The sequence below is a fragment of the Phodopus roborovskii genome, unplaced genomic scaffold (genome assembly GCF_943737965.1).
Source record: "Phodopus roborovskii unplaced genomic scaffold, PHOROB, whole genome shotgun sequence".
NCBI lineage: Eukaryota > Metazoa > Chordata > Mammalia > Rodentia > Cricetidae > Phodopus > Phodopus roborovskii.
Genome location: NW_026126517.1, coordinates 43588784 through 43611854, shown reverse-complemented (window position 1 = coordinate 43611854; position 23071 = coordinate 43588784). Strand labels below are relative to the sequence as shown.

The 23071-nt window shown below is 43.9% G+C and overlaps 1 protein-coding gene across 1 annotated transcript in view; it reads left to right on the top strand.

The window, feature by feature from the left end:
- The window catches only part of Tln2 (talin 2), a 401603-nt gene that overhangs the window by 276134 nt on the left and 102398 nt on the right, over positions 1-23071 (top strand). Inside the window, exons 20-27 of the mRNA XM_051197857.1 lie at positions 5402-5569; positions 6800-7094; positions 9626-9792; positions 11868-11996; positions 13520-13633; positions 15625-15738; positions 19261-19395; positions 21767-21895. Coding sequence (XP_051053814.1) covers positions 5402-5569; positions 6800-7094; positions 9626-9792; positions 11868-11996; positions 13520-13633; positions 15625-15738; positions 19261-19395; positions 21767-21895 — 1251 coding nt within the window. The remainder of the gene's footprint in view (positions 1-5401; positions 5570-6799; positions 7095-9625; positions 9793-11867; positions 11997-13519; positions 13634-15624; positions 15739-19260; positions 19396-21766; positions 21896-23071) is intronic.

Below are 23071 nucleotides of genomic sequence, written 5' to 3'. Positions count from 1 at the left end.
CAGCCGGTTTCATGACATTGATGCTTAGACAAGATCTCAGCCTGTCTGCCTCCTCCCAACCCCACAGCCAGACACTTGAGGACCAAGACTGAGGCTGGAGGCCAAGGTGAGCTCTGCCCATATACTCGGGTCCAGAGCCTCTTCTTCCTCTTTAAAGTTCTCCGATTTTGCAACTAATACATATGTGCATCCCAGTTAGGTTTCCTGAAGAGTAGCCTTATCTAAATCTATCAAATTCATTGTATGATGATTCAATTGAATTTCACTGGCCTTTACCTTTTACTTTTTTATTTATCTTATTTTTATTTATGTGAAAGTATGTGTCTGTGTGCATGCACATAAGGATACCTCAAGAGGCCAGAAGAACATGTCAGATCTCCTGGAGGTAGTGGTACAATCAGTTTTCAACCACCTAAAATGTGTGGCAGGATCTGCACTCAGGTTCTCTACAAGCACTCTTAACCACTTAGCTGTTTTTCAGGCTCTTTATTTCACTTTTGGCAATGTGGTCTCAGGTAGCCTGAATGGCCTCAAACTCGCTATGTGTCTCAGGTTGACTTTGAAATTCTGATCTTCCTGCTTTCATCTACATGCTATGGTTACAGGTATGCTCCACCATGACTTGCTTATGTGGTACTGGGAATGGAACACAAGACCATGCATGCTAGGCAAGTGTTCTACCAATAATTGAGCTATGTCCCCAACCCTGGCCTTTATTTTTTAAGAACTGTTTTCTAAATCATTGTATCATAATGCAATATATAATTGTATGTGAAACACTGATTTAGAAGTCAGAAACCACAAAATTTCAAGTGTATAATTACTGATACTACACTTATTACCAAATTCAGAAAAATAACATCCTTTACAAAAAAATATTATGTATGTATATAAATGCCCTGTCTTCATAGACATTTGTATTCTAGAAGTACTTTAGATCCTTCTATAAGACGATTGTGAACAACTATGTGGGTTCTGGGAATTGAAATCAGGACCTCTGGAAGAGCAGCCAGTGTTCTGAACCACTAATCTATTGCTCCAGTCTGAAAAAGAAAATCTTTTTGTCCACCGCTGATATCTTAAATTCATCCTTCCCACATCGCAAGAGGATGCATTTTTTGGCTCCATCCCCTTTGGCCACCTTTTCATTGGTCACTGACATCATAATATTTTTTAGAAAGAGATCAAACAAAGAGATCTCTTAGCTTCCCCTGGCATTTCATGGGTGGCCACATGCCACGTGACTTATTAGGGTTACTGTTGCTATGACAAAATACCATGATCAAAGCAACTTGAGGGAGAAAGGGTTTATTTGGCTTGCACTTCTATATTGTAGTCTGTCACTGAAGGAAGGTAGGACAGGAACTCAAACAGAGCTGGAACCTGGAAGTAGAGGCCATGGAGGGACAATACTTAATGGCTTGCTCGGCTGGCCAGCCCGGGGATAGCACCACCCATCATGGGCTGGACCCTCCCACATTAATCACTAATTAAGAACACGCCTTACAGCTGGATCTTATGGAGGCATTTTCTCAGTTAAGGTTCCCTCCTGTCAGAAGATTCTAACTCATGCCATGTTGACATAAAACTAGCTAGGATACCATTTTCTCTAGAATTATTGGGACAGGATGTGTTACATGGACTAAATCATGATTGTATGTGTGAAGAGAAACTTACACTTTTATCCATAGAAGTGTCTATGTCCCCTTCCTGTCCCTGTACTTGTGGTTCTGGGAACTCCAGACCTATTCATGTCCTGAGGTTCAGTAAGATGTTCAGTATACTGTAGAGGCTGGCTTCCAGTAATAGCTTCCTGGAAGTCATTTCTACACTAAGATTCCCAGGGGCTACTTCACTATGTGTAGAATTCACCGCAGACCACATAGTAAATCCCACTGCTCTTGTCCCCATCCTGACTCCCTTTCAGATCTCCATGCTATCTTTGTGCTGGCCTCACATTTTATATTGGTACAGGTAATTCTCCAAGGCAGATAAGTCTTAGGAATTTGGTCTATATTAGATTCAGCTTCTAGCTTGCTGGGCTTCATTATCTTTAAGCACTCAATTTACTTTCCTCAGAAGTATTGCTTTCTGGGGACCAAGGAGGTAGATTGGGAGGTAATGTGCTTACCATGACAGCATGAGGACCTGAGTTAAATCCTCAGTTCTCATGTTTAAAGCTGGGCGTGCACAGTGGTATGTATCTGTAATGTCAGGACTGGGAAGACAAAGACAGAGGATCTCCATCCTGAGACTCACTGGCCAGCCAGCCTAGCCGAATTGGCAAGCTTATGGTCAGTGAGAGACCCTATTGCAAAACAAACAAGGTAGACAGCTGTGGAGGAATGGCACCTGAGCTTGTGCTCTGATCTCCACACTCAAGTGCACACCCAAAAGCAATCCTTTCTCAGGTGTCGAGTGGGAGAGGAGATGCTGTGGATTCCTGTAAGGCATGCCACCTGCCCTTGCAGTTTTCTGAGGCTTTGCTTCCTCTCTCTTCCATTGATGGATTGTCTGCAGTGTTCAGATGCAGACCTCATCTCCTGCTTGCTTCTCATTGGCAATGTTAGGGAGGCAGGTTCAGGGACAAGGTGGAATGCTCCAGAGAGTGGGGTCGTTTCCCCAGCCTCCTGCAGTCATGGGCCCACCTGGCACTGGGTTTCCACTCTGTTTTTCTGTATTTGATTGAGTCTCATGGTAGAGCCTTTCTTGGATTCTCAATGTCCTGCATGTTGCCAGAGCTGACAGGGATGTATTTCACACAAACTACACAATAGTGGACTTATTGAAAAGTTTGACAAAGACCTGGTCAGCAGCTCTAACTGCAGCATCCTGCCCCCCCCCCCAACTGTTTGATTTGGACAAAATTAATAGAAACAGAATTTTTTTTTTTTTTTGGAACAGAATTTCTTTAAATGACTCAAACCAAGTCCTTTGTGACAATTGTGGTTGTTGGTGACCCAGTCTTGGTCCCTGTGCAAGCAAATGAATTCATATCACATGAAGTAATGCTCTGATTGACTTCAGAAAGTTGAGCTTAAAAGTCTTGTTAGTAATTTGTGACATCCAGATTGGGTTTGTTTGTTTGTTTGTTTTTCTTTCAAGCAGGGCTTCTCTGTAGCTTTGAAGCCTGTCCTGGAACTTGCTCTGTAGACCAGGCTGGCCTCGAACTCACAGAGATACATCTGTCTCTGCCTCCTGATGCTGGGATTAAAGGCATGTGCCACCACTGCCCGACTCAGATTGCTTTTAACCCAAATTCAGACACAAATGTCCAAGATGGATGGGGGGTTGTGAGGGGAGGCATACTGGGAACAATTCTTGAGAGTTGTACAGCAGGTAAGTGCCACTTGACTCCTGGAAGAGTCATCAGCCTTTTCTTGCATACCCAGACATTGTCACAGACAAATGAAAGGCCACAGTAAATGATTCCTTTAAGACCGCTTTATTTTTGTTCATTTTAAATCAACATTTTTTTCCCATCTTATTATGTGCGTGGTGGTGGTGGTGGTGGTGTGTGTGCGTGTGCGTGCTTAACACTTTAGCACTGCATACATGTGAAGGTCATAGACAAGTTAGAAAGTCTCCTTTGATCATGGGGTTCCCAGAGACAAACCTTTGCCCATCAGGTGTTAACAGCCAGAGTCTTTTCCCTAATGAGCCATCTCCACAGCCCCCAAATCAGCTTCTTTAGGCTATTTGTTACTTTTTAGAATTGACTGGGTCAGATCTATTCATCACCAGTGTAAACAAACTGTGCAGGCTGAACACCATTTCCAACATATTTTCTCATAGGCTCTCTCTTTGTAAAGACCTTATAGGTAATCTTGACGTTTAGAACCAAATGTGCTTCTTTTCCATTATCTGATGAGTAACTGAAGACTTCTGAGCACATTTCCTCTGGAGAAAGGCCTTGACATTCCGGCTCAAAGTAGCAGTGGCTTGGGTGCTAGGGAAGGTGTTTCTAAATCAAATAAGCTGCTTTCAATATTTGCAGCACTGACGTAAATTAAATGTAAAAGTGGTTCTTTTTCAGGTGAGACAGATGGGTGACAGATCTGGCAGTTGTAATCAAAAGTTCTCCCTGCTGCAGGTGGTGCCTTTCATAAACTGAGCTTTAAATTCTCAGCAGCCCTCCCATCCTTAGATAAGGTTGTTGTTGTTGTTTTGAGATAGGATTTCATGTCATCTAAGATGCCCTACCAATTAAATTATCACAAAATGACCTTGAACCTTGGGTCCCCTGCCCCACCTCCTAAATTCTGGGATTACAGAATGTCATCAGCAGAGCTGGTTCATTGGCATGGCACACAGTGTTTCATCTCTGCTGGGCAAGCAATCTACCAGCTGAGGCATACCCCCTGCTCCCCATCATCTTGCCACTAGTTTGTTTATGCAAGTTCTCGTCTACTTTGCATAATCCAATCCCATGCATAAGGTTCCAGACACTGAGAATAAGTTACCTTCCGGCAGTCTTTGGCTCTCCAGATGTAGGAGTGACATCAATTTGTCTGTGTGTGGCATACATTGCTTTCTGGAGGCAGAGAAGCAGCTGACTTTTGGATCATAACAAGCTAGATGCATACAAAATAAATTTTCGACTAATCTTGGACATGACAATTTGAAGGCCATGATTTAATGCCTACCTACTGTAGGTGGTGTTGGTGGTACCTGAATATGTATTCAGCTTCTCACAAATCCATCACATATATAGGACAGTGTGAGAACAAGAATTCAAGTGTGTAGTTAAGCCCTTCTTCTTTAGTCTATTTTATTTTCATGTTTAAATTTGTGTGTGGTATTTTAGGGGATCCATATATGGACTCCTGTGTGTGTGTGGTATGCATGCACATATGTGTACATGTGAGTGCCAGAGTTCATTGTCATGTGTCTCACTCAGTCCCTCACTCTCCGTCTTATTTTTTGAGACAGTCTGTCTCTAAATCAGAAGCTCACTGATTAGAGCAGGCTGGCTGAGCAGTGAGCTCTAGGGATTTACCTATCCATGGGCTGACAGAGGATTTCAAATGTGTGTGCTTTGCCTGTGGCTTTTTATGTGTGCTCTGGGGATTCAACCTCAGGTCCTGGTGCTTGCACTTTAATGACTCGGCCATCTCCTCAGCCCCTGACCTGTTTTATATGGAAGCCTGTGCTACTCATTGTCCACAGAGAAATATTTTGTTTTTAGGATACAAGTTTTTTTTTTTTTTTTTTTCCCTTAGATTCTTGTAAGGATGAGCTGGCATTTCAAAAATAAAAGGAAAAAATTGAAGTGATAAACACCATAAAACCAAATGGGGGTTTAATAGAAAATTTGGGTGCACTCCACACAGTTTTAGTGTTTGAAGAGTGATTAAGAAAAGTAATAAATGAATGAGTGGCTTTGGTTCCCTTTTCTTAGGATGTTTTAATGAGTCTGGCTAAAGCTGTTGCCAATGCGGCTGCCATGTTGGTACTCAAGGCGAAAAATGTGGCCCAGGTGGCTGAAGACACCGTCCTACAGAACAGAGTGATCGCTGCAGCTACCCAGTGTGCTCTCTCCACCTCCCAGCTTGTGGCATGTGCCAAGGTGAGCCACCTGGCATTTTTCCAGCTCTTCCTATAGTGCCATATACTTTTAACTGTCACCAGTCATTAAGTAGCCTGAGGTCTGGAGCTTGCTTCAGATGGCTTCTTTGTGGGGACATGATAGAATTTTTGATCATTTGTTGGTTTAGTTGGGTTTGAGGGATGTGATTAGTTTTTGCCAGAGTAGTTGGGCGGTGGAGACAAGGTTTTCTCTATATAGCTTGGTTCTCTTGGAACTATCTATGGCCTTGAACTCACAGAAATCTGTCTGCTTCTGCCTTCCAAGTGCTAGAATCAAAGTTGTGCACCATCACACCCAGCCAAACATGATAGGATTTTAGTAAAGCAGTCTAATTCTATTTTTATTGTCAGCTCCTCTATTGTTAGATGCAAATTGCTGGGTCTCCCTTTAGGCCTCTCAGTGCATAAAAGAGGTTTTTCAATGGGTGACACAGTATGGTACAGGGGTTCATACTGAACCCACAGCTTCTTGGGGAAGCCTAGAAACCTTTACTGTGGATGGCTTCAGGGTGTGTTCATTGTGTCCAAATCACATGATTGGGTTTGGCCAGCAGTTCTACACATTGAGCACTATTGGCCTTCATTTACTGATGAGGAGCCTACAGTGACTCAGTGTTAATGAGGAGCTTTCAGCCATGGAAATAAGCAACAGAATTTGGGTCATGACTCAGACCTGCCCTGATGCCAGGGGCCCTTCCACTCCATCATGCATGTCTGCTTCTTGGAGGATGGGAGCTTCTGGCTTTTCATCTCCTGCTGGGTGCCATTTCCCTTCTGGGATAGGATTTGGAACACCCAGAGACATCCTTAGTGATGCTGCTGGGGTCCCTGGAGTCCACAGAGAACTTCTCTAGTCTTTGAGGAAACACAGGCAGAGTTTTAGATGGCCTTTGGAAAATACGTGCAATTATTTCAGGTAGTCAGTTACCTTAACTCAGCCTACAAGACTCACTTAGGGTATCCTAAGAGGAGATGCATATAGTTGGTGACTATCAGAACTTTGTCCCTATTTAAGTACTGCCACACATGACTAACTAGCAGGATTTCTCAAGTCACAAAGAAAGTATAATAGTGTGGGGGGTGACCACATTGGATAAGTCGAGTCCCTGTTATGTATGCTAAGTGAGGCTCGGAGGGACCTGGGGGAGATGCTGGGCATCCTGGGGCACCAGGAACATCCACTGCAACAAACCTTTCTGTATCTTTCCAGGTTGTGAGCCCCACCATCAGCTCTCCCGTGTGCCAAGAGCAGCTGATAGAGGCTGGGAAGCTGGTGGACCGCTCTGTGGAAAACTGTGTCCGTGCCTGCCAGGCAGCCACTGGTGACAGTGAGCTCCTGAAGCAGGTCAGCGCAGCAGCCAGCGTGGTCAGCCAGGCCCTGCACGACCTCCTGCAGCATGTGCGGCAGTTTGCCAGCCGTGGCGAGCCCATTGGCCGCTATGACCAGGCCACCGACACCATCATGTGTGTCACCGAGAGCATCTTCAGTTCCATGGGCGATGCTGGTGAGGCACTGGTTTGGGAAGTGTGTGTTTTCTTTCTAGGTACACTTTCTAGGTAAAGGCCTCCGGAGTAACTAGCAAGAACCACAGTTCATCTTCCTTCGTCCAAAACTTCCTCACAGAGGCACAAGAAAGATTCGGGAGTCTCAACAGCCTCTTCCAGAAACACAGTTAAAAACCTCATCAGAATTTCATTATTTGAATTTATAATATTAATAAGTCCTTTTATCCCATATGCAGGACATAGTTGGTAAAATCAGAGCAGCCACCAAAGGAAACAGGAACAAAGCTGGGAAGGAAGACATTTATGTAGAGATGCACTAGAAATCCTCCCAAGGTCACTGCGGAGAACCAGGAGGGACAGTAGACAGCAGATGGGATTGAAGGAAGGACCTAGACCACAGTTCTTGTTAGAATTTCCTGGGGAGGTATAGAGTAGGACATTTTAATAGAGTGTAATATGCTCATCCTATAAATTAAAGTTATATATGTAGTATTATCTTTTCAGCCTGTTGAAAAGTAAACTGATCTGAATTTATCAGGTCACTGTGCCCTCTCGATCCCCAGAAATGACCACTTGATTTTTATACTGATATATGGTAAAATGGCTGCTGTAGTAGACATAGCATACCCATCACCTCACAGTTCATAGAACATCCCTGCCTTTAAAGGTTGTGTATAGCGAGATAGAGGGTGGTTCCTTCACAGCACATACAAATGTATTTGTGTTATATACACTATTAATTTTCCCATGCATACCTATGCACTTGGGTTTTGTTTTTTTAATGACAGGGTAGTGTTCTATTTTAGAAGCATTATCATCCGCTTCACCAATTAACTTTGTTCCTCAGTGCTAGACATCAAACCTGAGGAGAGCTCAGGCTGCACCCCACCACTGGCCTCTGGCCCTTTGGCTGCTTATCTGTTAGTAGACATTTCGTTTCCAAGTCTATTTGCTTTTCCAAAAATAGTCCGATATAGCCCCTTCTTAAAAGTATGTCTTCACTTGCCATCAGAATTTTGTATGTGGTGGCAATGCCTATCTGTGAAGTTGCCCAGCCAACTGATATATGGATTTTGAAGTTGAAACTTCTTAGTGAAATTTTTCTCTGAAAAGACTTTGCAACCCTACCTGTAAGAGGTCCAGTTCCTCTTTCTCTGCCAGTGTACAACCTTGCTTCATAACAAGTTCTTGAAGGTGGTCCTTTTGGCTAGTTTTTAGAGACAGACTCTCCTCTGCAGTCAGGGCTACTCCTGTTGTACTTGTGATAATCTGTGTTGGCTGGCGATGGCCTGGGGTTCCAGGTGTGTACCTCAAGCCTGGCAAGGGCTTGCTGGTTGTTGAGAAAATTTTCTTGTGTTTTTGTTTTTGTTTTGTTTTTCAAGACAGGATTTCTCTGTGTAGCTTTGGAGCCTGTCCTGGAACTCACTCTGTAGACCAGGCTGGCCTCTAACTCACAGATGTCTGCCTGCCTCTACCTCCTGAATGCTGAGACTAAAGGCATGTGCCACCACCACCACCAGGCTCTTGTGCTCTTTTATATGCTTCCTAAGTTACTAACTAACTGGGAATGCTGTGTACAATTGGATTTTTGCTGGTGTTCATCTCATTTTAAGCTTATTTTATGTAAACCTTTTATTTTAGAATAGTTACAGTTTTACCTTTTTTTAAAGTTGCAGAAGCAGCAGAATCCCATCTTTCTGCTTCCTCCCATTTCTAATATCTCTATCTCATGGCACAATTGTCAAAGCCTTTGTGTGTGTGTCCCTGTTAGCCATCCACAGTGTTCGAATTTCATCAGTTTTGCCACTTGTAACTTTTTTATTTCTGTCCCACAATGCTGTTGAGGCCACCACACTGATTTTAGCATTGTCTGTCTGTATGTATAAACACTTGTGGCTCCTCAGACAAGCTATGAGAGAGGAACCAGTCCTTTCCCTGGAATGGTTTCATTTATAATGCTGTATCCTAATAGACCTCTCACATCCAAAAATCAGTTGAAATAGATTTTCATAAAGTCACAGACACAGCAGGACAAACAGCAACAAAAGCTCCAAACCAGCAGCCAGGTGGTGGTGGCACATTCCTGCAGTCCCAGCACTTGGGAGGCAGAGGAAGCAGATCTCTGTGAGTTTGAGGCCAGCTTTGTCTACAAAGTGAGTTTCCAGGATAGCTAGAGCTATTACACAGAGAAACCCTGACTTGAACAAACAAAAAAGCTCCAAACCAGGAACTGGGGCATAGCTCACTTTGGTAAACTGCCTAGCTATCATTCAAGAAAGCCTTGTGTTCAGCCTGCAACACCTCATAAGCCAGGCATAGTGGTGCTTGCCTGTAACCCCAGCACTAAGGAGGTAGAGGCTAGAGGATTAGGTTATACTTGGCTATACAGTGAGGTAGAGGGTGAACTAAGACACAAGAAACCCTGTTTCAAACAAATAACAATTAACAAACCTTCCTGACCCTGACCACTGAGATAATTCTCAGACAGAATGGTAAATAAACAGCCCATATCTGCTATCCTTTCCTTTAGGTGAGATGGTGCGCCAAGCCCGGGTGCTGGCCCAGGCCACGTCTGATCTTGTCAATGCCATGAGGTCAGATGCAGAGGCTGAGATTGACATGGAGAATTCCAAGAAGCTCCTTGCTGCCGCAAAGCTCTTGGCTGACTCCACGGCCCGCATGGTGGAAGCTGCAAAGGTAGGACATTTGGTTGTTTGACTTGAAATGCAAACACTATTGCTGGTATTTGAAGCTTGCATTCAAAGGTGAAGGATGCAGGGTGGATTGCTCCTTGTTGAAGCTGCTTTGTAACACCCTTGGGATAGCAAACAGAAAGAGGTGCTGGTTCAGCACAGGCAGCAAACATAGCTACTACTGCTAGCATTGTGAGTGTTCTCATCATTGCAACAAAAATGCCTGTTGAGAGTAACTCAAGGGATGAGAGATTTATTTTGGAAGGAGTTTGTGGCCTCCATCACATTCCTAGTCATGAAGCAGAGAGGAAATGCTGCCTTTCCATTTTCACTCTGGGTCCCCAGCCCAGTAGAATGGGGCTCCCCACTCTTAAGGTGGGTCTTCCCACCTCAATTAGCTCAGTCTGAAAACTACTTCACACTCATGCCCAATGGGGTTGTTTCCATGGTGATCCAAAAGTGGACGATCAAACTTCAGCATCATAGTTTGTCTCAATGGGAATAAGAGTATCCTCTCCCTGTGTTAACTTCAGCCTTTCGTAACCTCAGAACCCTACATAGCTAACTAATGTGGACAAGATTCTGAGGACAGGCTCAGCTACAGTACCATGGTACAAGGTCTGTGGTCCTACACAAAGGACACTGGTGACAGCCATGTGGGTTCCAATTACGGGCAGCAGCTTTGCTTTTTGAGTGGAGTTGGGTACCAGCTGTTTGTTCTCCCAGAATACTCTCTAAGCACATGATTTCTTTGCATGGCCTTTAACAAACCTTCCTTAATGGTCTTTTTGTAGGACATACATAACCCTGTGTCCTCCCCACTCTCTGTCATCATGCTCTGTTCAAGCCCCTGTTTTTTTCAATGGAATCTTCACTTTTCATATTAACTCTTGCCTTGAAATGTTCCAGCACTGATGTGAAGACATGTGTCATCAAGGTCTGTCATACAGTTAGGATAAAATCTTCCTTGAGAGCCAGGTGTCAGTGGCGCACACCTTTATTCCCAGCACTCAGGAGGCAGAGGCAGGTGGATCTCTGTGTGTTCCAGGACAGCTCTGTATTCCAAAGTAATACAGAGAAACTGTCTCGAAAAACAAACAAACAAAAATCTTCCTTGAGGAAGACTTTTACTTAGCCATATTTCTCATATCTGATGGGGAGAGATTTATCAAAACTTCTTCAAATCAAAAATTAAAATTGACTCATAATAGCATATACTGCTGTCCGTCACTTCAAACATTCACTCTGTGTGCTATTTTGCCTTCTGTAGTTAGTAGTTCTCAGCCATAGCTCATCCCCCTCTGCATTACAGAACATTAGAAGCTTCCCACTGTTATCTGCCCTTTGTCTGTCCCTCCCTCCATCCTTCTTTAGCAAAGAACATTCTATTTTTTCCTACAATGAGATTGACTCTTTTCTTGTTTGTATTGACCTTTCCATGTTTGACATGAAAATAATTCAACTCAGCAAAAGGGGAGTGGTTTTTTGGTGGCTTTTTTTTTTTTTAATTGGTTTTTGGTTTGGGGGGGGGAGGTTGGTTTTGTTCAGTAAATAATGCCCATATAACTAACTGTTCTTCATCCTGGAAGAACATTCCCGGGGCCCTTTATCTTACAAGGTTTGTAAAACTAAACTCCACTCTAGGAGAAAATATATTTCTTTTTACTTAAATTTAGCTGATACATGAATTAATAGAAAGCATACATACTAATGTGGTATTTTGTGATAATGGCTTAAATGTCTTTGAAGCCTTGAATTTTTGAAATCACAACTATAAGGTAATTCGTACAGATCCCCAAGACTGAATTATAGTGTTACTTATGCTTGGATACTATATAGCCATGAGGTTTGGTCTTTAGTATAAAGATAGTGTTTGTAGTGGCTAGGGATGCAACATTCAAGAGGTTGTGGGTTCAAACCCAGCAATATCTCCTGCTGGTATATAGCTATATTCCTAGTTTATGGTTTTCTATTCCAAATACTATACACGATTAGTTAGAAATGAAATTAAGGGCATACATTTAGCTACTGTAGCCTACTGCTCCTGAGCTATTTAAAATGTCTGCTCCATCTTTGCAGGGGGCTGCAGCCAACCCAGAGAATGAAGACCAGCAACAAAGACTGAGAGAGGCTGCCGAAGGTCTCCGAGTAGCAACCAACGCCGCTGCACAAAATGCTATTAAGAAGAAGATCGTCAACCGCCTGGAGGTCAGGAAAGGGGCTGGCTTTCAGAGTGCCGTTTATGATTGCACAGAGTTACCTGGAAAAAAAAAATCACCAAAATGATGCCTATATAAAGAATGCCAAGTCAAAGTTAGCAGTGTTGGATAGTGTGGGTACTTTAAAAGAATTGACACAATTTGAAAAATTGCTTTAGTTCATAGCTGCCAAAGACTCGAGTTCAGAGTTCACCATTCAGAAATAGAAGGTGGTCTTTTTGCAGGAAGATTGGGGCTCTTGTTTCCTGGCATTAAAGGACATAGTCAGCACCAGTGATGCAGAGCTCCTCTTCCGTTGGAGGCGATGGCTTTTCCTAGGCTTCCTGTTGAGAATTTTAGACTGGGGCTGGAGCAGGGTGGAACTGAGAATGGAGGAAGAATAAACTTGTCTTGTTATTTCTTTTCAGAGTATTTATTACAATTAAAGAGATGAAAATAATAGGCACAAACTATATAAGAATAACATTTATTTGCATGGATGTTTATAGGATACTCTAAAAATGAAAATGTGGAAGGTTGGAGGCTGTCTAATGAGAGACCCCCTCCCCCCCCCAGGCAATCTGCTCGGCTCTGGAGGAAAATTAGCCTCATTATTGGAAGGAGACAAAAGATAGAACTGGATTAATTACCTCAGGTGGGGAGAGTATCCCATCTGAACCGAGGCCTCTGCTATGGACACAAAGAGCAGCCTGGGCTTCATGGGGGAGATTTTCTTTCCCAGGAACATTAACACTCCATGCTGCTTACCAATGGCATCTCAGCTTTGCAATTGTCTCTTGTATTTTAAATTTCCATTTACTCTTTGGTAACTTCGTACATGAATTTATTTAGATCGTATCCACATGGCACTCTCCAACTCCTGGACCATTTCTCTATATCCCCTCCCTAACTTATTCCACTGCAGCTACCCAACACCTCCACCTCCTTCCTCTAATAATAATTCACTCATTCCGAATTGTGCTGCTTATATGTGCATGGGTGTAGGCTCCATCCAGGGAGTATAGGCAACCTATGATGGGCTACACAGAGAAGAAAACTGACTCTGCTTTCCCCATTGACCAGCTACTGCCAGTAGCTCCTCAGCTGGGTGTGAGGCCTCCCAGGCCTCTTCCTGCTCCATGCTGAAGAGTCGGCTGACTGGCTTCATCATTTGCAAGGCTTGGGGAACATCAGGGTGCAAAGATTGAAGAGCCAGTAGTTGGGAAGTTTTGCTGCGTAGCAGTGTCTTCTGGGTGTGACAGGGTCATTGTGTTCATGAACTCATGGGCACCTGTGGTGACCAGCACAAGACCTGCAAAAGGTCAAGCCAGTCTTTTACAAAAAGCAATGAGGTGAGTTTGCGTGCCTTCTGGTCTTGACCACTTCGTCTGGGAGTGCAAACCCCAGCAAAGAGTGATAAAGTTGAGATCATTGGCGGCTTTGAAGACATAGTGACTGCTTCAGTCGTAGAAAGGCATGGTGCATGAGTTTGCACTACAATCTTGGACTGATCTGTGTCACTGTCCTCTGCAGGTTGCAGCCAAGCAGGCTGCAGCTGCTGCCACACAGACCATTGCAGCCTCCCAGAATGCGGCTGTCTCCAACAAGAACCCCTCAGCCCAGCAGCAGCTAGTCCAGAGCTGCAAGGTAAGGTCCCTGTGTGCTGTGGGCCAGGTCTGCACCATATTACTGATTGCATTAGACCAGCACATGCCCTGGTAATTCATTTAAGGCAGGTCTTCCAAGCTCCTAATCCAGTTTGCAGTGGCTCCATGCTCCAGGTGTACACACGTCTGTGTTTTGTCCATTAAGTAGATTGCCTGTTTTTGGAAGGCGTGTCTTTTTTCCCCCCAACATTATCTTTCCTTTATCCACATCATTTTGAAGAGACTGAATTAAATAAAGAGAATCAATGAGGCCATTTCGGAGCTTTGAAATAGAAATGAGTCCCTAGCTTTGCCGAGCCACTTCCCCTCTGGGAGGCTGGTCACATCCACTACAGCAGGCTGATTTCCTGCTTTCTCCTCATCTGGGGTCTGCTTTGTCCCTTCTGCCTTCTGTGACCTCATGTGTTGATGCTTTCTGTTCCCTGCTGCTTGTCTGTCTCTGCTCTTCTGGGACAGGGGCATTGGTGTTGGGTTGAGGCCAGCTTACCACAAACGTTCTCTCTCCCCACCAAGAGGGTTGACTCTCCCGAGGCACCTTTGATGGGTACCAGAGACACCCTGTTGCAGAGCCACACACAATGGGGCATCTTGCTGGAGTCTCCTGAGAGTGTTGGCAGTGGAGGCTGCTGACAGACATGTCTGATTGTGCCAGTGTTCTGACAGTTAACCTGTTGTGACTTTTCCTCCAAATCTCTGAAAAATAGCACTCACCTGAGGGAAATGCCACTTCTTCAGCAATGGCCGTGCCTCCCAAGGGAAATTCAGTTCTACTTCTGAAATGGTGGTACTGCCAGGAAGAATTGCCTAGCGCTCTCTGTTCCTGATTGTGGTTTTTCTGAGGTCCCCACTTAGAGCTGACTGTGTTCTAGGGGGAAGAGCATCTATAGTGCCCAGGGCTCTGAGGTCCTTTGTGCTTAGGAGTTGTGGAAGGAGAAAAGCTTGCTGAGAGCAAGGCCTCTGCTCACACAGTATAGTTCTTTCTTGTGCCATTCAGCTGCCCACGGGGTGGGAAACGCCTTCTCCTTCCTCTGGGACTACAAGCCACTCATGTCTGGGGACCTGTTACAGAGTCAGCCTTCTTTCCCTGTGCTAAAGGACCTGAGATATCAGATCTTTGAATATCCCTGCCAGAAAATGAGAGGGATGCTAAACAACAGGGTGAGGTTGAGAGGAAAGTGGACCAAGTTTCTGGAATCAGCACTGGAAAGGACCTGGGCGCATGTCCATAGGGATATTTTTAAATATTTTACACTCTGGCTAGGGGTGGGGTATGGACACCAAGCCAAAATGCACTGGGCACCTTTTCCAGTGGTTGTTCTTGGACCTCTGAAGCCTGCTCCATTAAAGGACAGTTAGGAAAGGCACAAGTAGATGGACTAGACTGTTCCTAAGACGCCTCTAGAGGTGACTATCGTATGGTAGTCCTGCTTTGCCTAATACAGCTCCTCTTTCCTATTTTGGGCTTTCTCATTTGGGAAAAGTTAAGTACTGATTGGAACAGCGAAACAGGAGAGATGCCCACATGCATGTTGGGGCCCACAATTGGCACCTGCAAAGTCAGAGGCCTGAGCCCTTAAACAAACTGGTTTGTGAACCTCTCCCCTGCTTCTTCTGGTCACAGGGTCATCTGACTCAGTTTATCTTCCTGTGAATTCTGTGGTGACCTGTGAATTTTGACTAGGGACGTTCTTTTACAGCTTTGTTATAGAGGGTATGGTCTTCTATCTAATAGACTGAGACCATTAGGACTACTGTTAAAGTGGGAGGGATGGGCAGAAGATGTGGGGGATGGGTTTCAGTGTTGGGAAGGACCCTGCTGGCTAAATATGGTCTTTAATCCAGCTTCTGGTGCTGCTGTCCCTGGGGAGTGGATCACACATCAAAAAGCAGCGCTTTGGGTCATTTCCCTTGGCCTGTTGCTGGTTGCTCCTCTCTGAGCATGTTCCCTTCCTGCTTTCTTGCTTCTTGCAGGCAGTGGCGGATCACATCCCTCAGCTCGTGCAGGGAGTGAGAGGGAGCCAAGCTCAAGCAGAAGACCTCAGCGCCCAGCTGGCCCTCATCATCTCCAGCCAGAACTTCCTGCAGGTAACAGACACCCACAACATGGTCACTTGCAGAACCCCCATCTGGCGGTCTGCCCTGTGTCCTCAAGGAAGGGAACATACCTGTGCAGACCCCACAGCCTTGGCTACAATTTTGTCTGAGCAGCTGCAAGGCCTCTTTACATTACAGGTGAGGGAGATATTAGCTGGCCCAGCAAAATGCTAGTGATCGAAGCAAGTACCAATGGGTTGGTTTTTCAAGTGCCGCCCATACTTCCACTATACAAAGATAAAGCACAGATGTTTTAGTCTACTTTCATAAGTTTTGTTACATACCTAGAGATGTGCTAACAGGTTTGTGGGGACAATCTATAATCTTTCTTTTAATGTTAAAGATGCCATTATTAATTCATTGATCATTTCCTACCATGCAATTTGATCACATTCACTTCAGCTCCTCACCTTAGCTTCTTCCAGAACCACCATCACCTCTCTACCCCCCAACTTAGGGTCCTCATTTTTTAACGTTCAGTAACCCATTGATTCTAGTCTGTGTTGTGCATGTACTTCTAAGTGCATTTACTAGAGTGTGGTGATTGTACCAGGAGCCACGCCCTTAGAGAAAACTCCCCACCACCACCACCCCTCTCTCTCTCCTTTTTTTTTTCTTTTCTCCTATTCTTTTGTTATTTGTTAGTTTGGTTTGGTTTTTCAAGACAGGGTTTCCCCATGTAGCACCAGCTTTCCTGAAACTCAATTTCTTTCTAGACCAGTCTGGCCTCAAACTCAGAGATTCACCTGTCTCTGCTTCCAAGTGCTGGAATTAAAGGTGCCAACATGCCCAGTTCTGTCCTATTTTCAAACTGCTATTATATGTACTTAGATCTTTATAAGAAACAGGCAACAGAATCAACAAATCAAAAAGTATATGTGTTTAAGCCAGGGTGGTAGCACATGCCTTTAATCCCAGCACTCAGGAGGCAGAGGCAGGTGAATCTCTGAGTTCAAGGCTAGCCTGGTCTAGAGAGTGAGTTCCAGGACAACCAGCAGTACACAGAGAAACTCTGTTTCAAAAAAACAAAATAGGAAAACAAAAAGTGTGTGTATATATTTATGTTTACATTATATACATATACATACATACAATGTTAGAGAGAAATGTTACATATCTATAATGTATTAAATGTATTCTACCACTGAGCTAAACCCCACCAGCCCCAATACACGTTTCCAACTTTCCTCATGAATATTGTAGAATTGTCTTTCCAGAAGGATGAACAAATCTAAATTTACAGTTCACAGTATATGGAGCATACTTTTTAATACATCTTTTATAAGATGGAGTCAAGAGCTTAAAAAAAGCATGTTAGTATATTTGTCCTTTACAGTTTATTTGATTTGATTTCATATCCTTTGTTTTCAAATGTTAAGCATTTTTTTTGTATGCTTCAGTATTGCATTTTTTAAGGGCTGGTAACATGAAATTATTCAAGCTTTTTAATGCTTATACTGATGATTCTCATTAATTCTTTAAATACTAAAAGTAGTACTTTTATCCTTAATATTTATGAACTGACACTTAAGTCATTACAGTTATTCTGAGACACACTTATACATTTTTAAAGCTCTAAAAGCCTGTATGCTTTTGACCCAGAAAAGCTGCTTCTAAAATTTTACACACTAAAAATTTATTCAGATTTAGCTCATTCCTTACCCTTTCTTCCGCACCCCCCACGGTTGTCAAGGAAAAGGACGAATGCCAAAAATTAGGAAACAGAGTAACATTAACCAGACTCATAGAACACTGTATACCTAAGAAACAGGGAGAACTGGATGCTATAAAGTAACACAAACAGCTTCCCCTGTTCTTGAAGATATATCTACATGTGCATAGGCATTCATGCATACTTAGTGTGTTTTGGTTTGTGAAAAAGCATGATCGTATTTACCCTTATTTTTCTGGTCTAATGGGTATATTTCAAAGTCAGGGGAAAGGACTACTCTGAGAAACACAAAGAACTATTTTTATTAAAGTGCTATCTTTGAAATCTATTTTAAATAAGAATATCAAGTCACTTTCATCAGTTTGCCCCTTATGATATTCTGTAATGCCCTGGAGTGTCTGATTTGCCATGATAATTATTTTTTAAAGATTTATGTAATTTTATGTTACCTGTTTTTGCTTTGCCTCTCTCTCTCTGTGTGTGTGTGTGTGTGTGTGTGTGTGTGTGTGTGTGTGTGTGTGTGTGTATCGTGTGTGTGTGAAGACCATGGAGGCCAGAAGAGGGCATCATATTCCCAAGAACTGGAGTTACAGATAGCTTTGTGAGCTGCCATGTGGGTCCTGGGAACCGAACATGGGTCCTCTGCAGGAGCAGCCAGTGTTCTTAACCACTAAGCCATCTCTCCAGACCTAGGAACTAGTTGGTATTTAATGTGCCACTTTGTATCAGTTATTCTTTGTTGCTAGGACAACAAACATCATGACCAAAGAAAACTTAGGGAAAACAGGGTTTGTCTTAGGTTCCAGAAGGAAGAGTCCATGAATAGTGGAGAGGGTATGGCATGGCATAGTGTGATGGCAACAGAGATCTGGCTTATCACATCTCATCTACACACCGGAAGCAATTAGAAAGAGAACAGGAAGTAGGGTGACGGTGTGAACCTTCAAGGCCTTGCCCTGGTGTGCTGGCTTGTTTTATGTCAACATGTCATAAAGCTGTAGTCATCTTAAAGGTGGAATGTCGATTGAGAAAATGCCTACAGAAGCTGGGCTGTAAGCAAACAAGCCTATAGAGCATTTTATTAATGATTGATAGGGAAGAGCCTATGGCAGTTTAATAAGGATCAGGATAAACAATTAGGCCAAACAGATGTTTATTCAGGGAAAAATAACTCACAACATAGGCAGGTGAACACCAGCAGGTTCCTCCGGAAGTCCTCCTGTCCCTGTGAGGCTTGCTCTCCCGTGCCTCTTCGGACTTAGTTCCCCAGGTCACTTCTGTCCCTGGCTCCACCCCTAATGGGCGTGCTCAGTGCCACAGAAGGAGACAAAGTGAATATCCCACTATAAGAGCCCAGCCAATTGTATGTGGTGTCACCCTTGGGCTTATGGTCCTGATTTCTATAAAAAGGTAGCCTGAACAAGACATGAGGAGGAAGCCAGTAAGGAGCATCTCTCCATCATGAGCCTCTGCATCAGCTCCTGCCTCCAGGTCCCTGCTCTGTTTGAGTTCCTGTCCTGATTTCTTTCAATAATGAATGGTAACATGAAAGTGTAAGATAAATAAACCCTTAACTCCTCAAGTTGCTTTGGTCGTGGTGTTTTGTCACAGCAGTGATAACTCTGAGACACCTAGTGACACACTTCCTCCAGCAAGGCTCTAGCTTGTAAAGATTCCCCAAGTGTTCAGACACGTGAGTCTATGGGAGACTTTTCTCATCCAAACAACCACACCCTGTTTTAGGGGAAAATTTGTCCTAGTCACTGTGGGGGCAGTGCTGTTAGATCTCTCAACATCTTGTTGCCAAGGAGATATCTTACTTTATGTTCATCTCTCCACAGCCTGGAAGCAAGATGGTGTCCTCTGCCAAGGCAGCAGTCCCCACTGTGAGTGACCAGGCTGCAGCTATGCAACTGAGTCAGTGTGCAAAGAACCTGGCAACCAGCCTGGCCGAGCTCCGCACCGCCTCGCAGAAGGCAAGTGGGGCTTCTTCCCAGTGGTTAGCTCTTCAGGCAGCTTTTCAACTCTTTGAGATGTCGTCGTGGTATGAAGACTGTCCAGGCCCTAGCACAGAACTGACTGTTTCATTTAAAGACCATTAAAGATAGCACTATGGGTAACATTTAGCAAAGCTCCCAGGCTTCATCATCACGTTCCGTTTACAAGTGGCTTCAAGCTATTTGCTTCCTCCATCTCTTCCCATTTCCTGGGACAAGTGATAGTCTCTTTTCAGTTTTAGATGAGACTGCTAATCTTAAGTGTCTTGGTACCAGATAAATTGCAGGCCAAATAAATGTGCTAAGTAGCTTTTCGTTGCTATGACAAATACCAAAGAGAATCAGCTTAAAAGGAAGAAAGGTTTAGTCAAGCATGGTGACACATGCCTGTAAACCCAGCACTTGGTAGATGGAGGCAGAAGCTTCCAAAAGTTCAAGGTCATCTTCAGCTTATTGGCTCCACAGGCCATCCAGGGCTATCTATGTAAGACCCTGTCTTTAAAAACAACAACAAAATCAGAGAGGGGGGGGGAGGAAAGAAATGGAAGCAAGCAAAGAAGAAAGAGGAGGAAGAGGGTGGCCCTCTTGCCTGTGTGGCTGATAGCAATACTGCGTGCCTTCTAGGTAACACCATGGGTAAAGTAGAAGTACAGGCAGGTGGATTTTGCTCACTTCAGCAGGGCACCAGTATGCAAACATTACAAGATAGAGCCAGGGTCCCAATAACCTACCTTCCTTCCTAGTCCCCACCTCCCAAAGATTTCAACACCTGCCAAGAGTACCACGGGCTAGGACTAATCCTTTATCACATGAGGCACTGGCATTTCAGATCCAAACTAAAGCAACAGTTGATTGTATCTAAATCTTCCATTATCATCTTGGGAACTTAAAAACAAACTATGTGGGTAGAAAATACATTTGGGAGAGGAGCCCTCATCTTAACTATGATTTTCTTCCCTAAAATGTTTTCATACTTCACATAGACATGTTTGCCTTAACAGAATGTCAGTAGAACAGAATTGGGAACTAAATGAATTTCTCCCTCTGGAACTCAGTTATCAAAAGAGCTTATTACAACTCTGATGCAGTTATTAGTATGAAGTTCTGGCTTGAATTCATTTTTCCTTGTAGCAATCCCTTCATAGAAACTAGCATCCTCGTAAAGTGGTGAGAGAAGAAAGCAGAAGCCAACTTGAATGCCTGACATGAACAGAGATCCTGCATTGCCAAAAAAAAGGGCCCAGGGCCTTAGACTATCTCCAGCGAAGTTTGTACATTGAGCTATTTTTCAAAGAGGTCTTGGAACCATCCACACTGGAACAGCCTAGTGTGTGTGGCAGGGTGCTTATTAGAATACAGGTACCCAGCATGCCTCTGGCAAGCCCATCCACACCACAAACCATGCAGCCCACACAGCTGCAGGCTAAGTTTTCTCAGTGAATATTAGCATATGCCAGCATCAAACAGCTAACCTGGAACAGTGGACCCCAAAGTGATTCTTAAGCAAGAATGTTTGCTGGTCCAGGTCAAGGCTGCAAGAGCTTTTAATTAATTAATTTATTTATTTTTCAATGCATCAGAAGGCATGAAGACTCTAGAATCAGACAGTGAATTTGATGACCTCTCTGAGCTTCTGAACCTAATAGCATGAACACATAAAAACAAGCCACCTCATATTTACTGCTGCTTTCAGAGTGATAATTTATAAGTATTGAGAATACTGATAGGCAATATTACATATGCATAAATTTATTAATATGTGTTAGAGCCATGGAGTCCTGATATTGGAGAGCAGTGTTCTAGATGATCAAGAAATTTAAATAAGTAAAGCGAATAACTAGATGAGGGAGTTTATAAATCTTTAGTATGATTTATGGTGTTGAAATGTATGAAAAGAAATTGCTGTTTGCTCTCTGTGGAGTCCTTCCTTGGCTGTTCCCTTATTTACTTATTTGCTTATTCACTCCTTTGCTGCATGTGTCCTGAGTCTCTGGCTGCACACACATGCTGAGCACATTCCAAGCCTCTGTGTACATACATGCTCTGCTATGTGTGTGCCCTGTCCTAGCAGCCCAGGCCTGTAACTTCAAGGTCTGAGTGTAAAGTAGCTTCAAGGTAGTTTCTAAGTGTCTGCAGCCCTAAGACACACATAATTAATGACTTAGGAAAAATATGGTTAAGGACCTGAGTGACGAAGGTTCTGTCCTCTCTGGGGAAATGCTTGCTACCTTTGCCTTCTCCTTGAGTCAGAGTTACCGGGAGTGTCTAGGAAAATATTTAATAGGTGGCAGGGTGTCAGAGTCGCTTTCCCAAGCCTACTGTATGCACACATCCCCCACTCTTTTGGCAGGCCCATGAAGCTTGTGGTCCCATGGAAATCGATTCCGCACTGAACACAGTTCAAACTCTCAAGAGTGAGTTGCAGGATGCCAAGATGGCCGCTGCAGAAAGTCAGCTGAAACCACTTCCAGGAGAAACGGTAAAACACTGGGGGGGGGGGGGGGGGAGGTTCTACCATTTTCCTTTCTTTCTTCCTTCCTTCCTTCTTTCATTCCTTCCTTCCTTCTTTCATTCCTTCATTCCTTTCTCCCTCTTTCCTTCCTTCCTTCCTTCCTTCCTTCCTTTTTTTTACAGCAAACTCCTGGGAAAGACTGATACAGTGTGAATTGTACATTTTACAACAATCAGTGGGTCAAGTTGAGTAGAATGCACTGTAATTTTTTCTGCATGTGATTGTGTGTGTGGGGGGGGTGATAGAGGAGGGATGAGGTCATAGGACAGTTTTTAGAAGTTCTTTCCTTCCATTATGTGGATCCCGTGTATTAGATTCAGGTCACCAGGCTTAGTGACAAGCATCTTTTCCCTCTCTGGCTGAGTCTTCCCTCAGGCCCACCTTGTTATTGTTAGAGAAAGCATTTGCCAGAGGCATGTGTGTGTGTGTGTGTGTGTGTGTGTGTGTGTGTGTGTGTGTGTGTGTGTGTGTATTAGGGTTGAGGGGTGGGTGCACATACTGTGTTCTGTCATTGGCTATGGTGGACCAGACTCCATGTCAATTGGAGGGCATGGCCTTCACTGGGGAAGGTGTTGCATGTTTTAGACTGTATATGTTGTCTTATGTCCTTCTGTTCACCCTTGTACAACTACACATCTCTTCTAAATAGTGCCCTCATATGCTCATTAATTATCTGTGCCCCAAGCCTTTACCAGTTTTGTTTTTTTATTTGGTGAACAATGCTAGCTGACATGCTCTTCATGAAAGGCACGCCCTCTGCCTTCCTCCATGGTCTCAGTTGCCACTTCAAACCTTCATTTTGCTTCCATGTCTTTCATATTGAACCCCTTGAAGGATAATGGCCAAACTGGACCATGTTAACAGTCCCATAAGCCAGGAAGCTGGTGCAGTTGGGTGTCTGCCTGCTTCCTGCCAGGGCATAATTACAGCCTACTGATGATTTCTTTTGAACTATCTAAGGCACTATGCTAATCGCTGCAGCCTGCTAAGGAACTGATTCATTTGCTGAAGGCCTTCTTAGCTAAGTACTTTCAGGAGTGGGGCTTAGTGAGGGTCACTGACTCATGTGGTTCCCACAGCTATCAGGACCTGCATGGATCTCACTTAAGTCTAAGCCAGGCTGCCTTCCCCTGTACTGCAGCT